This window comes from Phyllobates terribilis, unplaced genomic scaffold, assembly GCF_046119375.1.
Source record: "Phyllobates terribilis strain yellow unplaced genomic scaffold, ASM4611937v1 Scaffold_1__5_contigs__length_1240528914, whole genome shotgun sequence".
NCBI classification, from domain to species: domain Eukaryota; kingdom Metazoa; phylum Chordata; class Amphibia; order Anura; family Dendrobatidae; genus Phyllobates; species Phyllobates terribilis.
The window spans coordinates 920,744,438-920,767,395 of record NW_027362761.1 but is presented as its reverse complement, the minus strand read 5'-3'; the positions used below and the strand labels follow the sequence as shown (position 1 = coordinate 920,767,395).

The window sequence follows — 22,958 nt, the reverse complement described above, 5'->3', positions numbered from 1 at the left end:
TCTCTGATGGAAAGTGCTTGAATTTCCCCCACTCTCCTAGCTGTAGTCAGGGCTACCAACAACGCTGCTTTCCATGACCGCTTGTCTATTTGAGATTCAGATATTGGCTCGAAAGGTTGCATGGTAAGACCTTTAAGAACCGTATTGAGATCTCAAGGCGGAACATTTCTTGGTCTCGTCGGGTTCACTCGTGATGCAGCAGTCATGAATCTCCTAATCAATCTGTTTTGGGCCAAGTCCGTATCAAAATAGGAGCTTAAGGCAGAGATCTGGACCTTTAGAGTGCTTGGTCTTAATCCTTTAGACAGACCGCTTTGCAAAAAATCCAGAATCTTAGATATATTCGGCTGAAAGGGATCTAGTGTATGAGGGACATACCACAGCTTGAAGGTCTTCCAGATCTTTCCATAAATGGAGTTTGTGACCTGCTATGGATCACCTCCTCTGAAAAGCCTCTAGCCTCTTAGCCAGGCTGCTAAGGAGAGATTTTGAGGGGTTGGATGGTAGATCGGACCCTGATGCAGCAGATCGTGTATCTGAGGAAGAATCAACGGATCAGCCACCTTCAAACTGTAAAATATTCCGAACCATGCCCTTTTAGGCCACATCAGAGCTATGAGGATTGTTTTTACTGTTTCGGCCCTGATTTTTTGTAAAGTCCTTGGTAACAAGGGAATTGGGGGCAACGCATACACGAGTCTGACATTGCAAGGATGAGCAAACGCGTCTATCCCCGCTGCCGGATCCTTGGGGTCCAGGGAGAAAAAGGTTTTTACTTTCGCGTTCTCGTGGTTTGCGAACAGATCCACTTCTGGATTTCCCCATTTCTGTACAATCATATGGAATATCTTCCAGTTCAGACTCCATTCTCCTGGATGAATGTCCCTTCTGCTTAATAAATCTGCCTGATAATTGTCGGAGCCCTTCAGGTGCAGAGCAGACAGGGAGATTGCTGAGATTAATTGCAGGTTTCTGTTCCTTGTGCTTCCCTGATGTCTCAGGTGGGCTACCGTTGTCATATTGTCCGAGTATATTCTGACATGCGACCCCTGGAGTAGGGACTCGGCTGCCAGAAGTGTCTCTTCCACTACTTTCAATTCTCTTAGTTCGAGGACTGATCTGCTTATTGAGACCTTGTTCTGGTTCATTAGTGCATGGACTTTCAACCTTAGCTGAATTTGCTTTTGCCTTGGCAAAAACGAGGCCTGCTGCTGGGAATCTAGAAGAATCCCCAAAAAGGTCTTCTTGGTGGACAAAAGTAGATCCGACTTGTCGCGATTTATCAGCCATCCCAATGATTCCAGAGTATGAAGAGTCATCTGGAGATGCTCCTTCAATATTGGGACTGAGGGAGCCATTAATAAAAAAAATCGTCCAGACGATACTGATATCCCGTCTTCTTACAAAAGCCACCACTTCCGCCACGAGCTTTGTGAACAAGCGGGGAGCCGACGAAATCCTGAAGGGAAGCACGTTGAACTGAAAATGATGTATTCTTTGATTTTGACTTACAGCAAATCTGAGGAACTTCCGGTAAGAAGGATGAATTGGCACATGATAGTACGCCTCTTGTAGATCTATTGTTGCCATCAAAAAATCTTCCCCAATCAGTAGAATTGTGGACTTTAAAGATTCCATCTTGAATCTTCTGTATTTTACATATTGATTGAGACATTTCAGATTGAGAATTATCCTGTAGGCACCTGATGCCTTTTTTAACAAGAATATTCGAGAGTAGTGACCTTCTCCTCGTTCTCTGCCAGGAACTGTTGATATTACTCCTGCATTTTGTAAATCCTGAAAACCTGATATTAGGACTTTCTGCAATCTTGAGGAAGACAAGGTTATCATCTCTACTCTTCTTGGTAGGTAAGCAGCGAAGTCGATTTTGACTCCAGTTTCCACTATCTCCAGTATCTTACTGTCTGTTGATATTAGCCGCCACTGTGGAAGTAAACTTGCAATCCTGCCTCCTACCCTCCTGGCGTCATTGTCTGTCTTTTCTTGAGTTTTGAAAAATACTGCTGTTGCCAAGATGGAAGAAATGGCCTCTTCCTAAAGTTTTTTTGGAACTGGTAAAGATTTTTTCTTGTCCTTAGCTTTTTCTAATAGCTCATCCAAGGCCGAACCAAACATATATTCTCCTTTAAACGAGATGGAACAAAGCTTTGATTTTGACACATTATCTCCCCTCCACATTTTCAGCCATAAAGCCCTTCGCGTGGAATTGGATCGTACTGCCGATCTTGCTGCAATTCTAACAGACTCTGCAGAGGCATCCACTAAGAATCCTGTGGCTTTCTGCAGTAGGGGAAGAGATGCAAGAAGGTCCTCCCTAGGAGTACCTTTCCAGAGATGATCCTCTAATTGCTGCAACCAAAGGAATATGGATCGTGCTACACAAGTCGAGGCGATATTTGTCCTCAGGGAAGCCGCACAAGTTTCCCATGTCTTCATCAATCGCCTGTCCATCTTCCTCTCCATTGGATCCTTTAGTTGGGAGGAGTCTTCGAATGGAAGGGTCGTCTTTTTCCCCACCCTTGCAACTTGAACATCTACTTTTGGAATCTCTGACCATGCTTTAGTTATACTCTCATCTAGCGGGAATCTCGCTTTAATTTCTCCAGCAATATTTAACCTTTTTTCCGGAAACTCCCATTCATCCATGATGAGACTACGGATATTGTCGTGCACCGGGAACACTAGCTTTTTCTTCGACTTCAAGCCCCCAAACATCTCATCCTGGATTGTACGGGTTTTCTTCTCTTCCTCCACCTGCATAGTGTCCCTCACTTGCAATAACAACTCTTCCATATTTTCTGACAAAAAATAGTTCTTTTTGTCCTCTTTACTTTCAAGATCTGCACTCAGATCACCTTCTTCAAGCTCTTCCATAGAAAAGTTCTCCTCGGAGTCTGAAGTATCCCTGACTAGATACTTCCTCTTTTTGGCCGGGGGAGGACCCTCAGCCCTCGCTTGCTGGAAGGACTGTGAGAAGGAAGCTAGTGAGGACTGTATTTCCTGTCAGACCATTCCCCTAACTTCTTCCATAAGGGACGGCTGTTCCTCTTTCACAATATTCTCCGTACATCTCTGGCACAGGGGTTTCTTATAGCCTGAGGTAAGCTTTTTTTCTACAAATGGCACATTTGCGTATTGTAGTACTTTCACCCACTTTCGGTGCAGGATCCTTGTCTCCCTAAAATTAAAAGGGGGGGCTGTATTTAAACTTTTCGGATCCTGCTCAAGAGAGTTGGGAATAACCTATCCCAGGAGTACTTACTGGGGCTGGGTTCGCGCCGGACTCTGCAGATGCAGGCTTTGAGACAACACCTTCCATAGATAGACATTTTCTGTCCTACCTTATCGGTGTCTTCTCATCTGGGCCTTTTTATAGAAGGAACCAAGATCCAGCACCAACTCCCACCAATCAGGTGGAAGTTTTCCTCCATTTTAGGGAAAAACCGCGGTTTCAAATTTCCCGCCACAGCCCCATGCGTTCCATTATAGAACACAAACCGGAAGTGACATCGCCGGCCGAACACCGCGTACTTCCTGCATGCGCACCGGACGCTGCCATGGAGGACGGAGGATCAATCTACAGGCTGGGGAGCTAAAGGGGGACGCCAGCCCACCACCCACTCAGCTTTACCTGAAGGCGCAGGAGAGTGAGGAGGTCCCGCTCCAGAGGGAACGGGAGCTAACAGGGGAGGAAGGAAAAACGGCGCTCGATCCCTGCAGCCCGGCTCAGGTATGTTAATAGGGCACTGCTCGCAGGCCACAGCTACCCTAGGAACCTCTTCATCCCATAGGGACAGGAAAACACTGGGGATAGTATAGGGGAGGGGCTATTTAACCTCTTGAGTTTCCTGTCCCTAATTAGGATGGGGAAGCAACCTCCAGGTGTGCTGTCGCGGAGGGAATTGGAGAAAACTGGTGTGTGACTATTGCATATTCAGTAACGCTGGCCATAGACATTAGATTGGACTGCCTGATGTTAAGATTAAACAACCGTTAGATGAGTGATCGTCTCAGTAGGTGATCATTAATTCACCGGTTGTTAAATAGTTCACTATCATTACGCCAAAGTAGTCAGAAATGTGAGCAATAGTTCATATTAGCCCGGTGTCGTGGAGAGGATTCTGCTCCTGGGCGAACTCCATACGCAAGACGAAGTAGCACAGATATACACAAACATTACATACATGGCAAAAAAATGTGAGATGGTCTTCATGTTCAGCAGATCTTCCCAGGCAGCGGAAACTGCAATGTAAACCAATAGGCAGCTCCACATCCACTGAATGACGGATAACACTGGAGCCTAATGGACCCCACTGACTTATACTGGGATGCACCAGGGCCTGCTTCTAAGACTATTCACACAGCCCTCAGGGCATAGATTTGGCGCACACTTTAAGTTTGCCTTCTAATATGAACCCCAAACACCACTGTGTGCCTGTAATGCCCTAGGGCAGAAATCCAATACAACTTGTGCGCTCTCTTCCAACAGAAAACAATTAGCAGAAGAACATTACATAAAAGTTCCCCATTATATGTACATGGCACCTGTATATCGGCAGAGCAGACTACTGGACAGAGGATTGGTATATTATTAGCTCTGTATGAAACATCCCAAACCCCACTCTGTCCTGCACATACACAAACTGTTCATGGGAACGTAAAGACAGTATGGAATAACTGGCCACCAGTACGCAGATGAGGTCACATTCACGAGTGGGAAAACCTGCGAATGCAGGGAGCCGGTGATAAAACCGGTACGATTTCAAACCCATTGAAAAAAATAAAGTTGGATCCAAAATGGCCGACTTCAAAATGGCCGCCATGGTCACCACCCATCTGGAAAAGTTTTCCCCCTCCCATATACTAATGTGTCACAAACAGGAAGTTAATATCACCAACCATTCCCATTTTATTTAGGTGTATCCATATAAATGGCCCACCCTGTAGATTAAAAGGCCCATATCTCTTGAACCGTATGGCGGATATGTAGAAAAAAACAAAACGGAATACTCAAAGGGGAAATGAGACTGCACTAATAGCAAATACTGGCGAGTTGTCACCTCATGACAGGTCCTCTTTAGAGGGAATGTAAATTTTCCAATTAAATTACAGCACCTCTAATAACCGGTGAGGCTGCCTTAAGTCCAAAAACCCAAGAGTTCGGATATAGATAGATAGAGATAGATATATATCTATCTATCTACACATACATCTAGCAGATCAGTAATCGGTCACCCAGGACAAGAAAGCCATGAAAGGTCAGGTAAATGGAGGTCAACCCTTGGGATCCAATGCAATAGAATGGACTAGCCAGGTTGCCATGTCACCTCTGCAAGCAAGTGGCAGACGCCTCACAGATCAGGCATCAGAGTATATTACAAAAATGTAATGGGTGGAAAAACCCCTTTAACCATCTGCCAAATAATGAGGATAAAGGGGGAAAAGAATCAGTAGATGACATCACATAAGAATAAGACTCAGGTACCCGAGATTACTGCTAACACCAAATTTTGGTTAATTACCACAGATCAGTATCCAAACCATGTTTCATCGGGAACCGCTAAGTTTAAGAAGACACTTTCATGCTCTCAGTAAGACATAGCCATCTAGCAATTGGTTATTTTGGAATTAAAGGGGATCTGTTACCAGGTTTCACCAATAGATCAGTGAAAAACGGATTAAACACAAGTACAACTTCTGTCTTCAGTTTTCACATCTGACCTTACCAGATAAGACTCAACAATTAAAGTTTCAGCAATTAAAATTTACGGTTATCTGCAAACCAGATGAGAATAGGACATACGCTGAGTCTCGCAGATGAGAAATATTGAAAAGGTTTTAAAACAGATGTAGGACTCAATAACATTATGGGTCAAAGAAAAAAAAATGTACAAAACATGGACGTGAACAATGGATGTCTGAATGGAGCCTTATGGACATTTAGTAATCAGACACCAGTGTAATAAATACAGATTGAGTTACTCAAGCAATTGTCATGAAAATGTTATGAATCACTGCTACTAAAGTGGAAAAATAGGTCAAGGGAAGGGAAATCAGCCTTTTACTGAGATTTTCAAATCGCTGCCCTATAAATAATCAAAAACTTTATACTAATGTCACTTACCTCTTCTTTTGAATTGTCAGAGTCGAGTCTGAGTGACAAGTACATTGCTATGTGAGGCATCTCTTGCAAGATTTCCTGGTGGTTGGTATGTTCTTCGCCCCAGATTAGCCTTGTCATGTTGCTCATAGGTGGATGTGGCATAGGATTTATAGGTGGAGATGGAATTTGAGCATCGAACACAGTTGTTTCAAATGTCAGTTTCACCTTTTTGGAAAGAAGCAGTAGAGAATAGATGTATAAATCTATACTTTATAGCAGGGGTGTGGAGTCAGAGTCGTGGAGTCTGAGCCCATTTTGGTGGCGTCGGAGTCGGTATAAAATGGACAGACTCCAAAAATATATAATAAATTGGATACAGTAGTTCAATGCAGAATGTGCTGAATATTTTTTCATAGGAATTTGGGAAAGTTATGAAATGTCCTATAATTGGCTGTTATATTCCTGATCTAAGGCTACATTCACACACAGCCTTTTTGCTGCTGTTTTCAATAGCAAAAGCAGTTTAGAAAAACGCCGCACAAACTGAAATGCTCATTCTTTGTGAGGATCCGTTTTTGAGCCCAAAAACGGATCCTCACAAAACGATGTGTCTGAATGTCATATCTTGAAACCCATTGACTTTGCTGGGATGCCCAGAGACACTGCATTTTACTGCAAAAAACGGATCCGCAAAAACGCTGTGTGTGAATCATGGCCGTAGCCAGCGAGGGGCATGGGGGCAGCTGCCCCCCCCCATAGAAGCAGGGGCACGCACGTATCAAAACTCACTTGTATGCTGCAGTGCTCCCGTCCTGCACCGGCTCCAGACTGCAGGGGGAAATCCCCCCCCCCCCCTCTGTCCTGTCTTCTGCCGTCTTCACCAGAGGGAGGAGGGGGAGGGGTGCCTGCCCTGCACAGGATCCGATTCCTGGGCCCCGAGATGGAGAAAGTGAAAGTACTAATGCTCATCTCTGTCACAGGAAGGTAACTAATGCTAATATTATAGGTGATTATTATGTGCTCTCTGTACAATGTGTGAACTATAGGTGCGATATGTACAATGTACTATTTGCTGTCTGTAGCTGTCATCTGTCTATCACACTATCTATCCCTCCATGTATTCATCTATCTATCCCTCCCTCCATCCATCCCTCCCCTCCCTCCCTCTCTTATCTGTACCAAAAACAATGAAAGCCGGGTAGCACACAGACTAACACTCCTTTTTTTTTCTTTTTTAGCACCAGTCAGGTACACCTCATAGCTGCCCAAAAGGACGCCCAGGACAGGATTGCTCATCTTCAGTAACACATCAACATCAATTGACAGTTGGAATAAATAGACTGCATTCACCACATCTTCTTAAGGTGCAGGCTTTATTTTCAAGTGTAGGGGTGTGCAGTATGAGGTTCTGCAGCAGCTGAGGTGTGCAGTATGAATGTTCTGCGGAACAGTATGAGGTTCTGGCTCCCCCCGCCAGTTTTGATCCTGGCTACGCCTATGGTGTGAATGTAGCCTGAGGATCTAGGCTTTGTCTTAGCTGAGATAAGTCAGTGCTGCACTCCAGCTCCAGTGAAGCTCCTCTACACACAAGGGTAAAAAGTAAACACATTCAGAAAGAAGGAAGGCCTGCACTCATCTCAGAAGAATTGCTAGAGTGAACAGGATAACAAGATTAAGGTAATTACTTCTTAAAGCATATTTAAACTTTCAATAAACTGTGCATAAATCAATAGTCCAGTATACTGTATGTTCTCTCTGTATGCTTGATGCTTGTTTGTTTTTTCTTTGAGCTCATATACTTTTGGGAAGCTAGCTTCTATACAATATACAGGGAAAATACAGCAACAGGATTGATGAGGACTTATATACAGTTAGGTCCATATATATTTGGACAGAGACAACATTTTTCTAATTTTGGTTCTAGACATTACCACAATGAATTTAAAAAAAACCAATTCAGATGCAGTTGAAGTTCAGACTTTCAGCTTTCATTTGAGGGTATCCACATTAAAAATGGATGAAGGGTTTAGGAGTTTCAGCTCCTTAACATGTGCCACCCTGTTTTTAAAGGGACCAAAAGTAATTGGACAATTGACTCCAAGGCTATTTCATGGACAGGTGTGGGCAATCCCTTCGTTAGGCCATTCTCAATTAAGCAGATAAAAGGCCTGGAGTTGATTTGAGCTGTGGTGCTGGCATTTGGAAGGTTTTGGTGTGAAGTAAACATGCGGTCAAAGGAGCTCTCCATGCAGGTGAAACAAGCCATCCTTAAGCTGCAAAAACTGAAAAAAACTCATCCGAGAAATTGCTACAATATTAGGAGTGGCAAAATCTACAGTTTGGTACATCCTGAGAAACAAAGAAAGCACTGGTGAACTCATTAATGCAAAAAGACCTGGGCGTCCACGGAAGACAACAGTGGTGGATGATCGCAGAATAATCTCCATGGTGAAGAGAAACCCCTTCACAACAGCCAACCAAGTGAACAACACTCTCCAGGAGGTAGGCGTATCAATATACAAATCTACCATAAAGAGAAGACTGCATGAAAGTAAATACAGAGGGTTCACTGCATGGTGCAAGCCACTCATAAGAATCAAGAATAAAAAGGCTAGACTGGACTTTGCTAAAAAACATCTAAAAAAGCCAGCACAGTTCTGGAAGAACATTCTTTGGACAGATGAAACCAAGATCAACCTCTACCAGAATGATTGAAAGAGAAAAGTATGGCGAAGGCGTGGTACAGCTCATGATCCAAAGCATACCACATCATCTGTAAAACACGGCGGAGGCAGTGTGATGGCTTGGGCATGCATGGCTGCCAGTGGCACTGGGTCACTAGTGTTTGATGATGTGACACAGGACAGAAGCAGCCGGATGAATTCTGATGTATTCAGAGCCATACTGTGTGCTCAGATCCACCCAAATGCAGCCAAACTGATTGGTCGTCGTTTCATACTACAGATGGACAATGACCTAAAACATAAAGCCAAAGCAACCCAGGAGTTTATTAAAGCCAAGAAGTCTAATATTCTTGAATGGCCAAGTCAGTCACCTGATCTCAACCCAATTGAGCATGAATTTCACTTGTTAAGACTAAACTTCAGCCAGAAAGGCCCACAAACAAACAGCAACTGAAAACCACCGCAGTGAAGGCCTGGCAGAGCATCAAAAAGGAGGAAACACAGCGTCTGGTGATGTCCATGAGTTCAAGACTTCAGGCAGTCATTGCCAACAAAGGGTTTTCAACCAAGTACTAGAAATGAACATTTTATTTACAATTATTTAATCTGTCCAATTACTTTTGCTCCCTTTAAAAACAGGGTGGCACATGTTAAGGAGCTGAAACTCCTAAACCCTTCATCCAATTTTAATGTGGATACCCTCAAATGAAAGCTGAAAGTCTGAACTTCAACTGCATCTGAATTGTTTTGGTTAAAATTCATTATGGTAATGTCTAGAACCAAAATTAGAAAAATATTGTCTCTGTCCAAATATATATGGACCTAACTGTAGGTATAGAAGCCAAAACATCAAGTTATTAGCTCTGTTATCAGTTTCTTTGTTCCTGGAGTATGATACACAACAAACTTGCTCCCTCCCTCCTCCCCTCTTCATAGACTGTGAAGCATTTAGTGAGCTGTACCCTAAGAAAAGCCTGAGACTGGAAATTCACAGTAAAGCTATCTAATAACATATTTTACAAACTTTATATTTGTCATCTGTACTATTGATTTATGCAAAGTTTGTTTTATTTCTATCTAAAATTATACAGTGGGGAAAGTATGTATTTGATAAACTGTCGATTCCTACCTACAAAGAATGGAGAGGTCTGAAATTTTTAATAATAGGTACACTTCAACTGAGAGAAACAGAATCTACAGGAAACGTCTGACTTCTGTAATTGCAAACAAAGGTTTCTGTACCAAATATTAAGTTCTGTTTTTCTATTGTATCAAATACGTATTTCATGCAATAAAATGCATATTATTTAAATCATACAATGTGATTTTCTGGATTTTTTTAGTCTGTCTCTCACAGGTGAAGTGCAGACCTCTCCATTCTTTGTAGGTGGGAAGACTTGCAAAATTGTCAGTGTATCAAATTCTTATTTTCCCCACTGTACATGGTTCCCTGTTCTTGCTGGAATTATAATATACATTATTTTATAGGACAAAATTATTTTGAGTGAATTTATATGATTACAAAATGTCTAAGAAGCTCCCCATGAAGTCAGCTGTATTTGAGCATTTCACAGTGACTCAAGATGAAAAATATTGTGTGTGTCAATGTATGACAAGTGACCCAGAGGAAAACAAATGCTGTGATGCCAAAATCAGTGCATATCCAGGCAGTGATAAAAATGCTCCTACAATAGCTTCCAAACTAAAAAGACATTTACAACGCTTCCACCCAGAAGTTTTCAAAACTGTGACTGAGAAAGATAACAGCAGCACCAAGAAACCCGCACCCAGCACTTCCTGCCGGGCAAAGGAGGAGGAAAGAACATCTCACAAAATATCTTGTTAATAATGTTTAAGTGACAAAGTTACTGTAACAATGACAGCAGATATGCTTGTTGTGAAGGGCAATGTACCATTATCATTATTTGCACGACCAGCTTTTAAAGCTCTTAATGGAGAAATGGCCAGCAAACTTGGTGTTTCTCTGGAAAGAGAAAGTATTAGAAAATTAGTGATTGAAGAAGCCCTTAAACAAAAGGAAGATCTTAAAAAGACACTCATAAGACGCTTCATGTTTCTTAAAGTGGATGCCTGCACACGTCAGAGTGAACTATTTTGCCATCAATGTTCGATATGTTTGTGACAACAAAGAAATTGTTACCAAGACATTGGCAGTAAAAGATACTAAAGCTCCTCACACCAGCCAGTTTCTCCAGGCCTTAGTGGAAAAAGTTCTGCAAGATTAAGAACTCAAAAAAGAACAGGTTCTTGCTATTGTAACGGACAATGCTTCAAACATGATAAGTACAATTAAACTGATTAATGAGAGTAATGAACAACAGCTAGAAGAAAATTTAGGATTCAGTATGTTTGAGATGGAAGGCCACAGTGCTGTTCGTGTAACTGAGGAACAAACAGATATTACAACAGAAGAACAGCAAAATTATACTTCAGAAATAGATGATCTTGTTGAAGCTGCTTCACACCTCTTTCCTATTCATCACATGCGCTGTGTTGTGCACACGCTGCAGCTGGCAATAAGAGATAGTCTGCAAGAGGGACATGCTGGAAATCTGATTGGAAAAGTGAGGAAATTGGTTATTGCCGCCAGAACCCCTAAAATTGATTCCATCTTGAAGAGATGTGCTGGGAAAGGGGCAATTGTCGATCAAGCCACTCGGTGGGGCAGTACTTACTTAATGATTGAGCGATTGCTTGAACTAAAACCGTTTCTTATAGATATGGCGAACCCTCAGGTAACCTTAAATGAAGGTCAATGGACACAGGTGGCTGAATTGAAGGAATTACTTAATCACCCATTTACCGTGACTAAAAGATTACAAGCGGAGGATTTAACTCCTGGCATTTTCATAAGGGAGTGGAAGAACTTGCTATTTTGCCTGTCCCAAAGAGGAGGTTTAATCGCAGATGGCATTTCTGCTTCAATGAAACGGAGAGAGACACAGCTATTGGAAAATATTTTTTTTCTGGCAGCTGTTTATGTGGACCCAAGTCATCGTATACTGCTTGATGATCAAAAGTTTACTAAAGGAAAAGAAGCTCTGACTGAGGTAGCAGTTAGGATGAGTGGCCTACAGGAGGGACTGCCAGGCGCAAGAGGACTTGGGTCCTGATAGTGCTACTGCTGCCATATCTTCATCCTCATCAGATGAGGAGTTTGACTTTGACAAGTATTTGGATGACATGGAGCAGGCAAAGCGTTGCCGCAAGGAAAAAGATTTCACGCCGTCTCCTATAGCAAGCAGATTGACCATATTTCAGCAAAATGTTTCACTTGCTCTCAAAGAAATAGAAAAATGCAACCATTCATCAAAACTGACTGTGCATGAGGCAATTCCTTCATACCCGGAAATTGTTAGAGATGTTGCCCATGTGGTTACGGCTTTGCCTCCAACCCAAGTTAGTGTAGAGAGGTTGTTCTCTAACCTTAAAATTATTAGGTCAGCTTTGAGGTGATCTATAAAGGAGAATCTGATGGAGGCAATTCTATTTCTTAGAATAAATTCATAGACTGCACAAATGTTATTTAGTATGTTTTTGTTGAAAACTGTTTTTTTGCCACTTACATAGTTTATTACATAGTGATTGAGATATATATATATATATATATACACATACATACACACACAGCACAGACCAAAAGTTTGGACACACCTTCTCATTTAAAGATTTTTCTGTATTTTCATGACTTTGAAAATTGTACATTCACACTGAAGGCATCAAACTATGAATTAACACATGTGGAATTATATACTTAGCAAAAAAGTGTGAAACAACTGAAAATATGTCTTCTATTCTAGGTTCTTCAAAGTAGCCACCTTTTTCTTTGATGACTGCTTTGCACACTCTTGGCATTCTCTTGATGAGCTCCAAGAGGTAGTCATCAGAAATGGTCTTCCAACAATCTTGAAGGAGTTCCCAGAGATGCTTAGCACTTGTTGGCCCTTTTGCCTTCACTCTGTGGTCCAGCTCACCCCAAACCATCTCGATCGGGTTCAGGTCTGGTGACTGTGGAGGCCAGGTCATTTGGCGTAGCACCCCATCACTCTCCTGCTTGGTCAAATAGCCCTTACACAGCCTGGAGGTGTGTTTGGGGTCATTGTCCTGTTGAAAAATAAATTATGGTCCAACTAAACGCAAACCAGATGGAATAGCATGCCGCTGCAAGATGCTGTGGTAGCCATGCTGGTTCAGTATGCCTTCAATTTTGAATAAATCCCCAACAGTGTCACCAGCAAAGCACCCCCACACCATCACACCTCCTCCTCCATGCTTCACGGTGGGAACCATAAATGGATATGAATAGCGGTAAAATATTAAAAGGACTGATTTATTAATATATGATTTATTAATATACACACAACGCGTTTCGGTGGACACAGCCACCTTCATCAGGTGACACCTGATGAAGGTGGCTGTGTCCACCGAAACGCGTTGTGTGTATATTAATAAATCAGTCCTTTTAATATTTTTGCCCTGTTATTGGCGCTCTGGTACCGCTATTCATATCCATTTATTGTCCCTTTCCCCCTGTTGGGGTGCGGTAGAGCTGCCTTTAACTTATTGTTCTTTCACCTGTGGGAGGAATTTAATTAGAATCACTACCCTGGTTTTCCAAGCTGCGCTGCCCTAACCCCTCCGGAACGCTGCCGGGGGTGTTGGTGAAGCTGGGCGTCCATCTCGGCGTTACATGCAACTAACCTGACCACGTGATCCACCACCGAGAGATCAGGATCTGTGAACGCCGCTGGAAATAGATGACAGCCACCAACAGAGCGGAGCTTGTGGAGCTTTATACTGGGGTTGTGCAGAGGTGCACAACTTCATAAGGTTAGTAGCCATCCTCACACCCCTCTAACAATTGCAATACTGAGTCACCCATTGCGCCTTGTTCTCTCCTCTCTTCACGGTGGGAACCAGGCATATAGAGTCCATCTGTTCACCTTTTCTGCGTCGCACAAAGACATGGTGGTTGGAACCAAAGATCTCAAATTTGGACTCATCAGACCAAAGCACAGATTTCCACTGGTCTAATGTCCATTGCTTGTGTTCTTCCGTGGACGCCCAGGTCTTTTTGCATTAATGAGTTCACCAGTGCTTTCTTTGTTTCTCAGGATGTACCAAACTGTAGATTTTGCCACTCCTAATATTGTAGCAATTTCTCGGATGAGTTTTTTCTGTTTTTGCAGCTTAAGGATGGCTTGTTTCACCTGCATGGAGAGCTCCTTTGACCGCATGTTTACTTCACACCAAAACCTTCCAAATGCCAGCACCACAGCTCAAATCAACTCCAGGCCTTTTATCTGCTTAATTGAGAATGGCCTAACGAAGGGATTGCCCACACCTGTCCATGAAATAGCCTTGGAGTCAATTGTCCAATTACTTTTGGTCCCTTTAAAAACAGGGTGGCACATGTTAAGGAGCTGAAACTCCTAAACCCTTCATCCAATTTTAATGTGGATACCCTCAAATGAAAGCTGAAAGTCTGAACTTCAACTGCATCTGAATTGTTTTTTTTTTAAATTCATTGTGGTAATGTCTAGAACCAAAATTAGAAAAATGTTGTCTCTGTCCAAATATATATGGACCTAACTGTATATAAGTCCTCATCAATCCTGTTGCTGTATTTTCCCTGTATATTGTATAGAAGCTAGCTTCCCAAAAGTATATGAGCTCAAAGAAAAAACAAACAAGCATCAAGCATACAGAGAGAACATACAGTATACTGGACTATTGATTTATGCACAGTTTATTGAAAGTTTAAATATGCTTTAAGAAGTAATTACCTTAATCTTGTTATCCTGTTCACTCTAGCAATTCTTCTGAGATGAGTGCAGGCCTTCCTTCTTTCTGAATGTGTTTACTTTTTACCCTTGTGTGTAGAGGAGCTTCACTGGAGCTGGAGTGCAGCACTGACTTATCTCAGCTAAGACAAAGCCTAGATCCTCAGGCTACATTCACACCATAGGCGTAGCCAGGATCAAAACTGGCGGGGGGAGCCAGAACCTCATACTGTTCCGCAGAACATTCATACTGCACACCTCAGCTGTACTAATATATATATATATATATATATATATATATATATATATATATATATATATATATATATATATATATATATATATATATATATATATATATATATATATATAATTGATTTTACATAGTGTATTACATATTTACAATTTATTACAGTTTTTTGTGTTCTAAAGTTGTATTCCAATAAATATATATTATGTTCTATCTAAATATCTTGATTATTGTATCATAAAAATTATTAAATGTCTGATGTTCACATTGTACTACAATAAATTTTTCACTTAAATTAAATAATTAATAAGTAATATATGTGAGAGTCGGAGTCGCTGTAAGGGAAATTGAGGAGTCAGTCGCAGGTTTGGCTTACAGACTCCATAGCCCTGCTTTATAGTAGACAGGTCCTTTTATAGTAGACATCAGTACTATAAACCAAGATGTAACACGCTGAAATATTAAGAGCCCCTAATTGTCCTAATGTTAATATAAAATTAGGCATGGTTAGCTCACACTATAAACTGGGACATCAGGTTGACAACAGGGCTGTGGAGTAGGTAAACCAAACCTCCGACTCCAACTCCAATTCCTCAATTTCAACAACTCCAACTCCCTCATACATGGCTCATGTTTAAGTGATTTACTGTAGCACAGATTCATCTCCGCTAAAAGTCTAGACCCTCAGATCAGGAATAGGACATTTCATAACTTTCCCAAATTCTTATGAAAAAATATTCCCCACAAACTGCATTGAACTACTGTACCCAATTTATTATATATTTTAGGAGTTGGAGTCGGTCCATGTTAAGCCGACTCCAATGACGATTCCACCAAAATGGACACCGACTCAGACTCCACAGCCCTGGTTGACAAGACAATAGTCCAACACACAGAGTATCACGAGTACAACTTCAGACTCGTACACAATACTCGCTGGTAGAGAGGAGCGTATCTTTTGAAATTAGAATTTACCAAATTCACTGAATTATTCCAAGGTACTCAATTTGCCACAAATAAATTTGCTGTGAATCCTCAATAAGCAAAGCCTCCAACTGCCCAGAAAATATGTGTATAACTCTTCAAGGTCTCCTAGGATGGTATTGAACCCCTCTTTTGAGCGGTTAAATACAAACACAGCCACAGTAAAGTCCAAGTAACCTCACCATATCTGGCTAGTGGAAAGCTGATGTTAACAGCTTTTTTTTTTTTTTTTTTTTTTAGCAACACACTGCATTAACAGACTACTTAAATTGTAAAAACAGTGCAAAGATGATGCCTCCCTAGCTAGTGTTTATACACAGGTGGTGCAAACGTGATCGATGTTCAGGAAGAATCAAGAGCTTTTTTTCCTTGCTAAACGAATATGTGACAGCTTTTTCACAAGCCATCCAAAAATTATTCCTTTATTAGCAAAAACAGGTGAGCTTAATAATGGCTTTCTCAACCAGGAGTGAAAAAATTATCCTTTTTTTGGGATCTACAACAGGTTTGTTACTTTCAAAATGATTAAGCAATTAAAAAGGATTTCATAAAGCAGTCCAAAAATCATCCCTTTTTTTGGCATCCGCAACACGTTTGCTATTCTCAAAATGATCAAGCAATTAGAAATGTTTTTATCAAGATTTTTTTTCTGTAGGGAGAAGGTACAGGCTAGCGGTTTTCAAAGCAAAGAAGCAAGGGTTTGTCAGCAAACCGTGCAAAAAAAAATTGTCCTACTTTGGGAGCTGTTTGTTGCTTGTGTATCCTCAAGAGAGTATGTATCCCACCAGCAGTACAGAATAGCTATACAGCACACTGGACAAGCACAGATGTGTGTAAGTATGTAACAGTGAGGGGCACAGTCAGGAGCTGCTGCACAGTATAAAAATATGACTGCTCAAGGCTTCTGCAATTCTTTCTGGCATGAAAGATATCCGCTTCTGGGCCAGATTCTGACTGATGACAGCCCATTGGTAGCTAACCAGTGCTGGGAGATTATCACATTATCTGTGTTTTTGTCCACCTGCTATTTGAGGATTGACCACAGGTTGTTAGTGGGATAGAAATTTGGGGAGTTTACAGGCCACAGACCAAAATTTCAATATTTTTTTCACCGAGCAACTTGGTTATCACTTTTGCCTTGTGACATTGTGCTCCTGGCCCTGATTGACAGTGGGTTCCAATGCCAGTGTCAGTCCGAGCCGGGAGGCATGGTTATAGCCGCCACTTTGTATTCTCAGAGCAATGACTGAAACCAGAATGCTGCAGGGAGGAATAAAGTTTATTTTCTCCCTGCAGCCTTTGCAGGCGCCGCGCAGGTTAGTAACGCTATTAACCCCATATCTGCAGGTTAATAGTGTTTTTATCTGGTGACAGGTTCCCTTTAACAAAACAATGACATTTTGGTCCATGGCCAGTAAATTCTCCAGATTTCAATCCCATTGAGAATCTGAGGTCACGCCACAAAAAGTGAGTGGACGAACAAAAAAAAAACACAGAAATTGTGATAAACTCTGATAATTGTACTTCAGTAACCATAGAAACATCTGACTAATAGATCTAAAAACACTGAAGCAGCAAAATTAGTGAAAATCAAAATTTGTGTCAACCTCAAAACCTTTGGCCATGAAAGTATGCATGTATAATAGAAAGGTGAATGCTGACAGAAGTTTTCTTGCACTTCCATTAAATGTCCAACAAAAAGTGTTCAAATGTAGAAAAAAAAAGAAAAATAATTAGTTCATAATTCACTGCAATTTTTGGTTCGCTTTCTACTTGTGGCTGAAAAATGTGAACATGCCCAGAAGCCAGTGAAAGAATTTTCATTTTGCAAAGGAGTGTAGAAGTTAGAAGCCAGAAAACTTTACCTGCATGGGCCCCGGTATACAAGACAGCACCCGTTCTATATTCTCTGTGTTGACTTCTACATCATTCACCGCAATAAGAGCATCCCCTATTAAAATAAGAATAATAACAAATGTAAAAGAAAAAATCCAGGAGATGGGTATACACTAGGGAACTGGTTCACACAATGGTGCAGGTCACAGGTGCTGTTCAACAGTACTGACAATGCTGAAGGCCCATACAAGTGGTGATCACTGAGGAGGCCTCCTCCATACTGGACATCTGAACTACATGTTGTCTTTTTATAAGAGATTTCAGGGATTGTCCAATGTCATACAGTCACTACATGTATTACACAGGTAACCACTAATCCGCCTAATTCATACTGGGATTTCTGTCTCACACGGGTTCCCTGTAAATGAGGTTGCCTCAAGGAAACCACAATACTACTAGGTTTTAAGGTATATGAATATAATTAAGGTTATGTGCCAGAAACAGAACTTGGCTTCCAATCTAGCAGACCTGGACTGTCCATATACTACATGGTAGCAGAGACCAAGATGTAATGCTACAATGAAACACACACTGACAACAGCTGATTACTGGGGGGTTCTGAATGGATATGCATCAACCATCTGATGGCCAGGCCAGCAGCAAACTGAAAAGGGATTGTCATGGTGAGACAACCCCATCAAAGGAATTTATATTGTGTGAGTGCAGGAGGATGGGAGCGGCAGTGTAATGAATGACTGAGGAGCTGGAAGCCACAGAACAAGAGGAATAGTCTGTCTGCTGAAATGTACAGCGGGGAAAATACGTTTTAATACACTGCCGATTTTGACAGTTTTACCATCAACTAAGAATGGAGAGTTCTGTAATTTTTATCGTAAGTACACTTCAACTGTGAGAGACAGAATCTAAAAAAACCCAGAAAATCACATTGTATGATTTTAACATAATTAAATTCCATTTTATTTGACGAAATAAGTAACCAGCAAGAATTCTGGCTCTCACAGAGCTGTTAGTTTTTCTTTAAGAAGCCCTCTTACTCTACGACTCATTACCTGAATTAATTGCACCTGTTTGAACTCGTTACCTGTATAAAAGACACCTGTCCGCACACTCAATCACATTCCAACCTCTCCACCATGGCCAAGACCAAAGAGCTCTCTAAGGATACCAGGGACAGGATTGTAGACCTGCACAAGGCTGGGTTGGGCTACGGGATAATAGGCAAGCAGCTTGGTGAGAAGGCAACAACTGTTGGCACAATTAGAAAATGGAAGAAACACAAGATGACTGTCAATCTTCCTTGTTCTGGGGCTCCATGCAAGATCTCGCCTCGTTGGGTAAGGAAAATTCTGAGAAAGGTCAGGAATCAGCCCAGAACTACATAGGAGGACCTGGTCAATGAGCTGAAGAAAGCTGGGACCAGTCTAAAACATTACCTTTAATAACACACTCCGCCGTCATAGGTTAAAATCCCGCAGGGCATGCAAGGTTCCCCTGCTCACACCAGCACATTTCCAGGCCTGTTTAAAGCTCACGAATAACCATCTGGATGATCCAGATGAGGCATGGGAGAAGGTCAAGTGGTCAGATGAGACCAAAAGTCATGGGTTACTTACCGGGAACGTGATTTTTCGGGAGACCATGACAACACCACGAGAGAGGGGATCTGCCCACCAAGGACAGGAAACCTACAGGCTTAAAAGCGGTGGCCCTCTCTCTTGCCTCAGTTTGGATTACAGAGCATTGAGAGGACCACCAGGTTAGTAAACAAAGCAAACAATCACAATACCACTATATCAAATACCACCTAATAAGTGTGAAATCTTTAATTTAATAAACAAGGAGTGCTCCCACAAACATAAAGGGAGTGAATGTAAGGGTGCTGTCATGGTCTCCAAAAAATCCCGTTACCAGTAAGTAACTTATGACTTTATCGATCGACCATGACAGCACCACGAGAGAATTGCAGAGATGAAGAAGTCTAGGGAGGGACCACAGCCTGGAGCACCCTTCTCTCAAAGGTGAGGTCAGATGAAACACCCATATCCAGTCTATAGAGTCTATAGAAAGTAGACAAAAGACCAGGTAGCAGCCTGCACTGAACCGGGCACATGTCAGCTGATTCTTACAGCTGACATGTGCCCGCAACAGCTGCGGGTGGAACTGCGATCCACCCGCGGCTGTTAACATGTTAAATGGAGCTGTCAATCTTTGACAGCATTTAACAGCGCCGCGCCGGAAGCGTGTCACTTACCCCGCCCATCAGTGACCCAGTCACGTGATCGCGGGTCGCCGATGGGTGGGCATGACAACCCTGGGTCTGCAGCAGACCCCAGTGGTTGTCATGTACTGCTCGCTATGAGCGCCACCTAGTGGTCGGTGCTCATAGCACAGGAGCATTTCTGCTACATAGAGGTGATCTGTTCATCACCTCTATGTAGCAGAGGCGATCAGACAGTTGCTGCTTCTAGTCTCCTATGGAGACTATAGAAGCATGCAAAAAGTAAAAAAAAAAAAAGTTTTTTAAAAAAATATAAAAGTTTAAAATCACCCCCCTTTTGTCCTATTCAAAATAAAATAAAAAATAAATCCCACATACACACATTTGGTACCGCCGCCTTTCAGAATCGCCCAATCTATCAATATAAAAAAAAAAATTAATCCGATCGGTAAAATGCGCAGCGAGAAAAAAAATTCCAAACGCCAGAATTACTTTTCTTTTGGTCGCCGCAACATTGCAATAACGGGAGATCAAAACATCGTATCTGCCCCAAAATGGTATCAATAAAAATGTCAGCCGGGTGCGCAAAAAATAAGCCATCACTCGGCCCCAGATCCCGAAAAATGGAGACGCTACGGGTCTCGGAAAATGGAACCAATTTTTTTTTTTTTTTAAGCAAACTTTGGATTTTTTTTCACCACTTAAATAAAAAAGAACCTATACATGTTTGGTGTCTACGAACTCGTAATGACCTGGAGAATAATAATGGCAGGTCAGTTTTAGCATCCAGTGAACGTGGAAAGAACAAAAAAACTGTGGAATTGCATTTTTTTTTTTTTCAATTTCACAGCACTTGGATTTTTTTTCCCATTTTCCAGTACACGATATGGTAAACCTAGTAATGGCGTTTAAAAGTACAACTCGTCCCGCAAAAAATAAGCCCTCACATGGCCATATTGTCCAAAAAAAAAAAAAAAAACGCTATGGCTCTGGGAACAAGGAGAGCAAAGAACGAAAATGAAAAAACGGAAAATCCCAAGGTCGCGAAGGGGTTAAAGCCTTTCCTAACGCCTAGGTAGGATATAAATAAAGAACTGTCTCTCCTAAAATCTTTGGTGACCAAGAGGTACCTAATCACACATCTCCTCACATCTAACGTATGAAACTCCGCTTCTCTCTGGTTACTCGGATCAGGACAAAAAGAGGACAGGATTACTTCTTGGAGTCTGTGGAAATGGGAAGCTACTTTAGGGAGATAAGCGGGATCAGGCTTAAGAATTATTCTATCATCCAGGATCTGATTAAAGGGCAAGGCCGAAGGCAGAGCCTGAATATCACTAATCCTCCTAGCAGATGTTAAAGTTATCAGAAGCGCTGTTTTAAAGGGAGAGGGACTTAAGAGTAGCTAACTATCAGCTCAAAAGGTGAACTGGTTAAGGCCTTTAGTACCAAATTTAGATCCCAGTGTACTAATTTGCTTTTGATGATGGGCCTGGATCTAAACACGACTTTAATAAAACGTGAAATCAAATAATTTTTCACCAGATCACAAGAATGTAAGGCGCCTAAGGCAGAAACTTGAACTTTTAGGGTATAAGAGGCTAACCCTAGCTCGAAACCTTTTTGTGAAAATTCTAAAATTTTACCTATTGGTGCCCCCTCACCAACCCTGGAACCGGAAAAGGACAAGAATTTCTTCCAAGTTCTAGCATAAATTCTAGTTGTAATAGGTTTTCTGCTATGCATTAGGGTAGCTACTAGGCCTTGAGAGAACCCTTTTCGTCTTAACAGCGACCTTTCAAGTTCCATAAGTCAAGTGGAGGCCAGACATTTGAGCATGGACTATTGGACCCTGGAAGAGGAGATCCAGAACCTCGGGCAGGACCCAAGGATCGGAGACAGACATGCTCCTCAGGATTGAGAACCAGGGACTCCTGGCCCAAAAGGGTGTGACAAGCAGAACCCTCGCCTTGTCCTCCCTGATCTTCCTTATGACCATGGGAGGAAGAGTCAACGGGGAAAAGGCATAGGCCCGGCTGAAATCCCAAGGTATTTGGAGGGCGTCCACTGCCAGGGGATTTTCTCTGGGATTTAGGGAACAGAAGAGCCTTGTCTTTCGATTTAGTCTTGTGCAAACAGGTCTACAACCGGGGGCCCCCCCATCTTCGGACTATTTGGGAGAAAATGTCCTGTTTTAGTTCCCATTCTCCCTATCTCAGAGGATAGCGGCTTAAGTAGTCTGCCCTTGTATTTTCTTTTCCCTTTATATGAAGGGCCGTTAAGGAACGAAGATGACATTCCGTGATCTGAAAGAGAGGATCCGTCACTCTCATCAGTGATCTTGACCGTGTACCCCCCTGGTGGTTCACATAAGTTACCATGATTCTATTATCCGAAAGGATCTTTACATTTTGGTTTTGGAGAAAGACTAAGAAATAATTAATCGCCTTGACTACAGCTAGCAACTCTTTGGTGTTGGATGAGAGACTCATTTCAGCATTCGACCAGGAACCCTGGGCCACCCCATCTCTTAAATAGGCTCCCCACCCACTGGAACTTGCATCGGTGGTAATTGTTGTAGTGGTTGTAAGTACCCAGGGAACTTCTCGATATAGGTTCACCTCATCTTCCCACCACTGTAAGGACTCAACTGACCGGAGTGACAAGGACATCTTCCCTTCCACGTGTCCCTTCAACAAAACTTCATTATGCAGCACGTCCCACTGTAGAGTACCACTCTAGAGTGGTATTGTGCCCACAGAACCCCAGGGAAACATGATGTCAGGGTACCCAACATTGCTGCTCTAAGGGACATGACCACACTTGATACTGCCTTTCTCACCTGATCCCTAACCCTTTGTTTTTTGGCTTTCGGGAGGTAACATACCTGAGAATCTGAAACCAGCATAATACCTAAAAATTGCTGAATTTTCGTGGGCACTAGCCTGGATTTTTTCAAATTAAGTACCCAGCCCAGATGCTCTAAGATGGTGATCACTACTTTTAGGTGTCTATTACATTGGAAGGCAAAATTTCC

General features: G+C 42.1%; 1 protein-coding gene across 4 annotated transcripts in view; it reads right to left on the bottom strand.

Annotated features, from left to right (window-relative positions):
• INTU (inturned planar cell polarity protein) overlaps positions 1-22,958 on the bottom strand; it is an 88,507-nt gene that overhangs the window by 32,888 nt on the left and 32,661 nt on the right. For all 4 annotated transcript variants that reach the window (XM_073641517.1, XM_073641502.1, XM_073641525.1 and 1 more), the window contains exons 3-4: positions 17,712-17,797; positions 6,146-6,349 (exon numbers count right to left, since the gene is read on the bottom strand). In XM_073641517.1, coding sequence (XP_073497618.1) covers positions 6,146-6,349; positions 17,712-17,797 — 290 coding nt within the window. The remainder of the gene's footprint in view (positions 1-6,145; positions 6,350-17,711; positions 17,798-22,958) is intronic.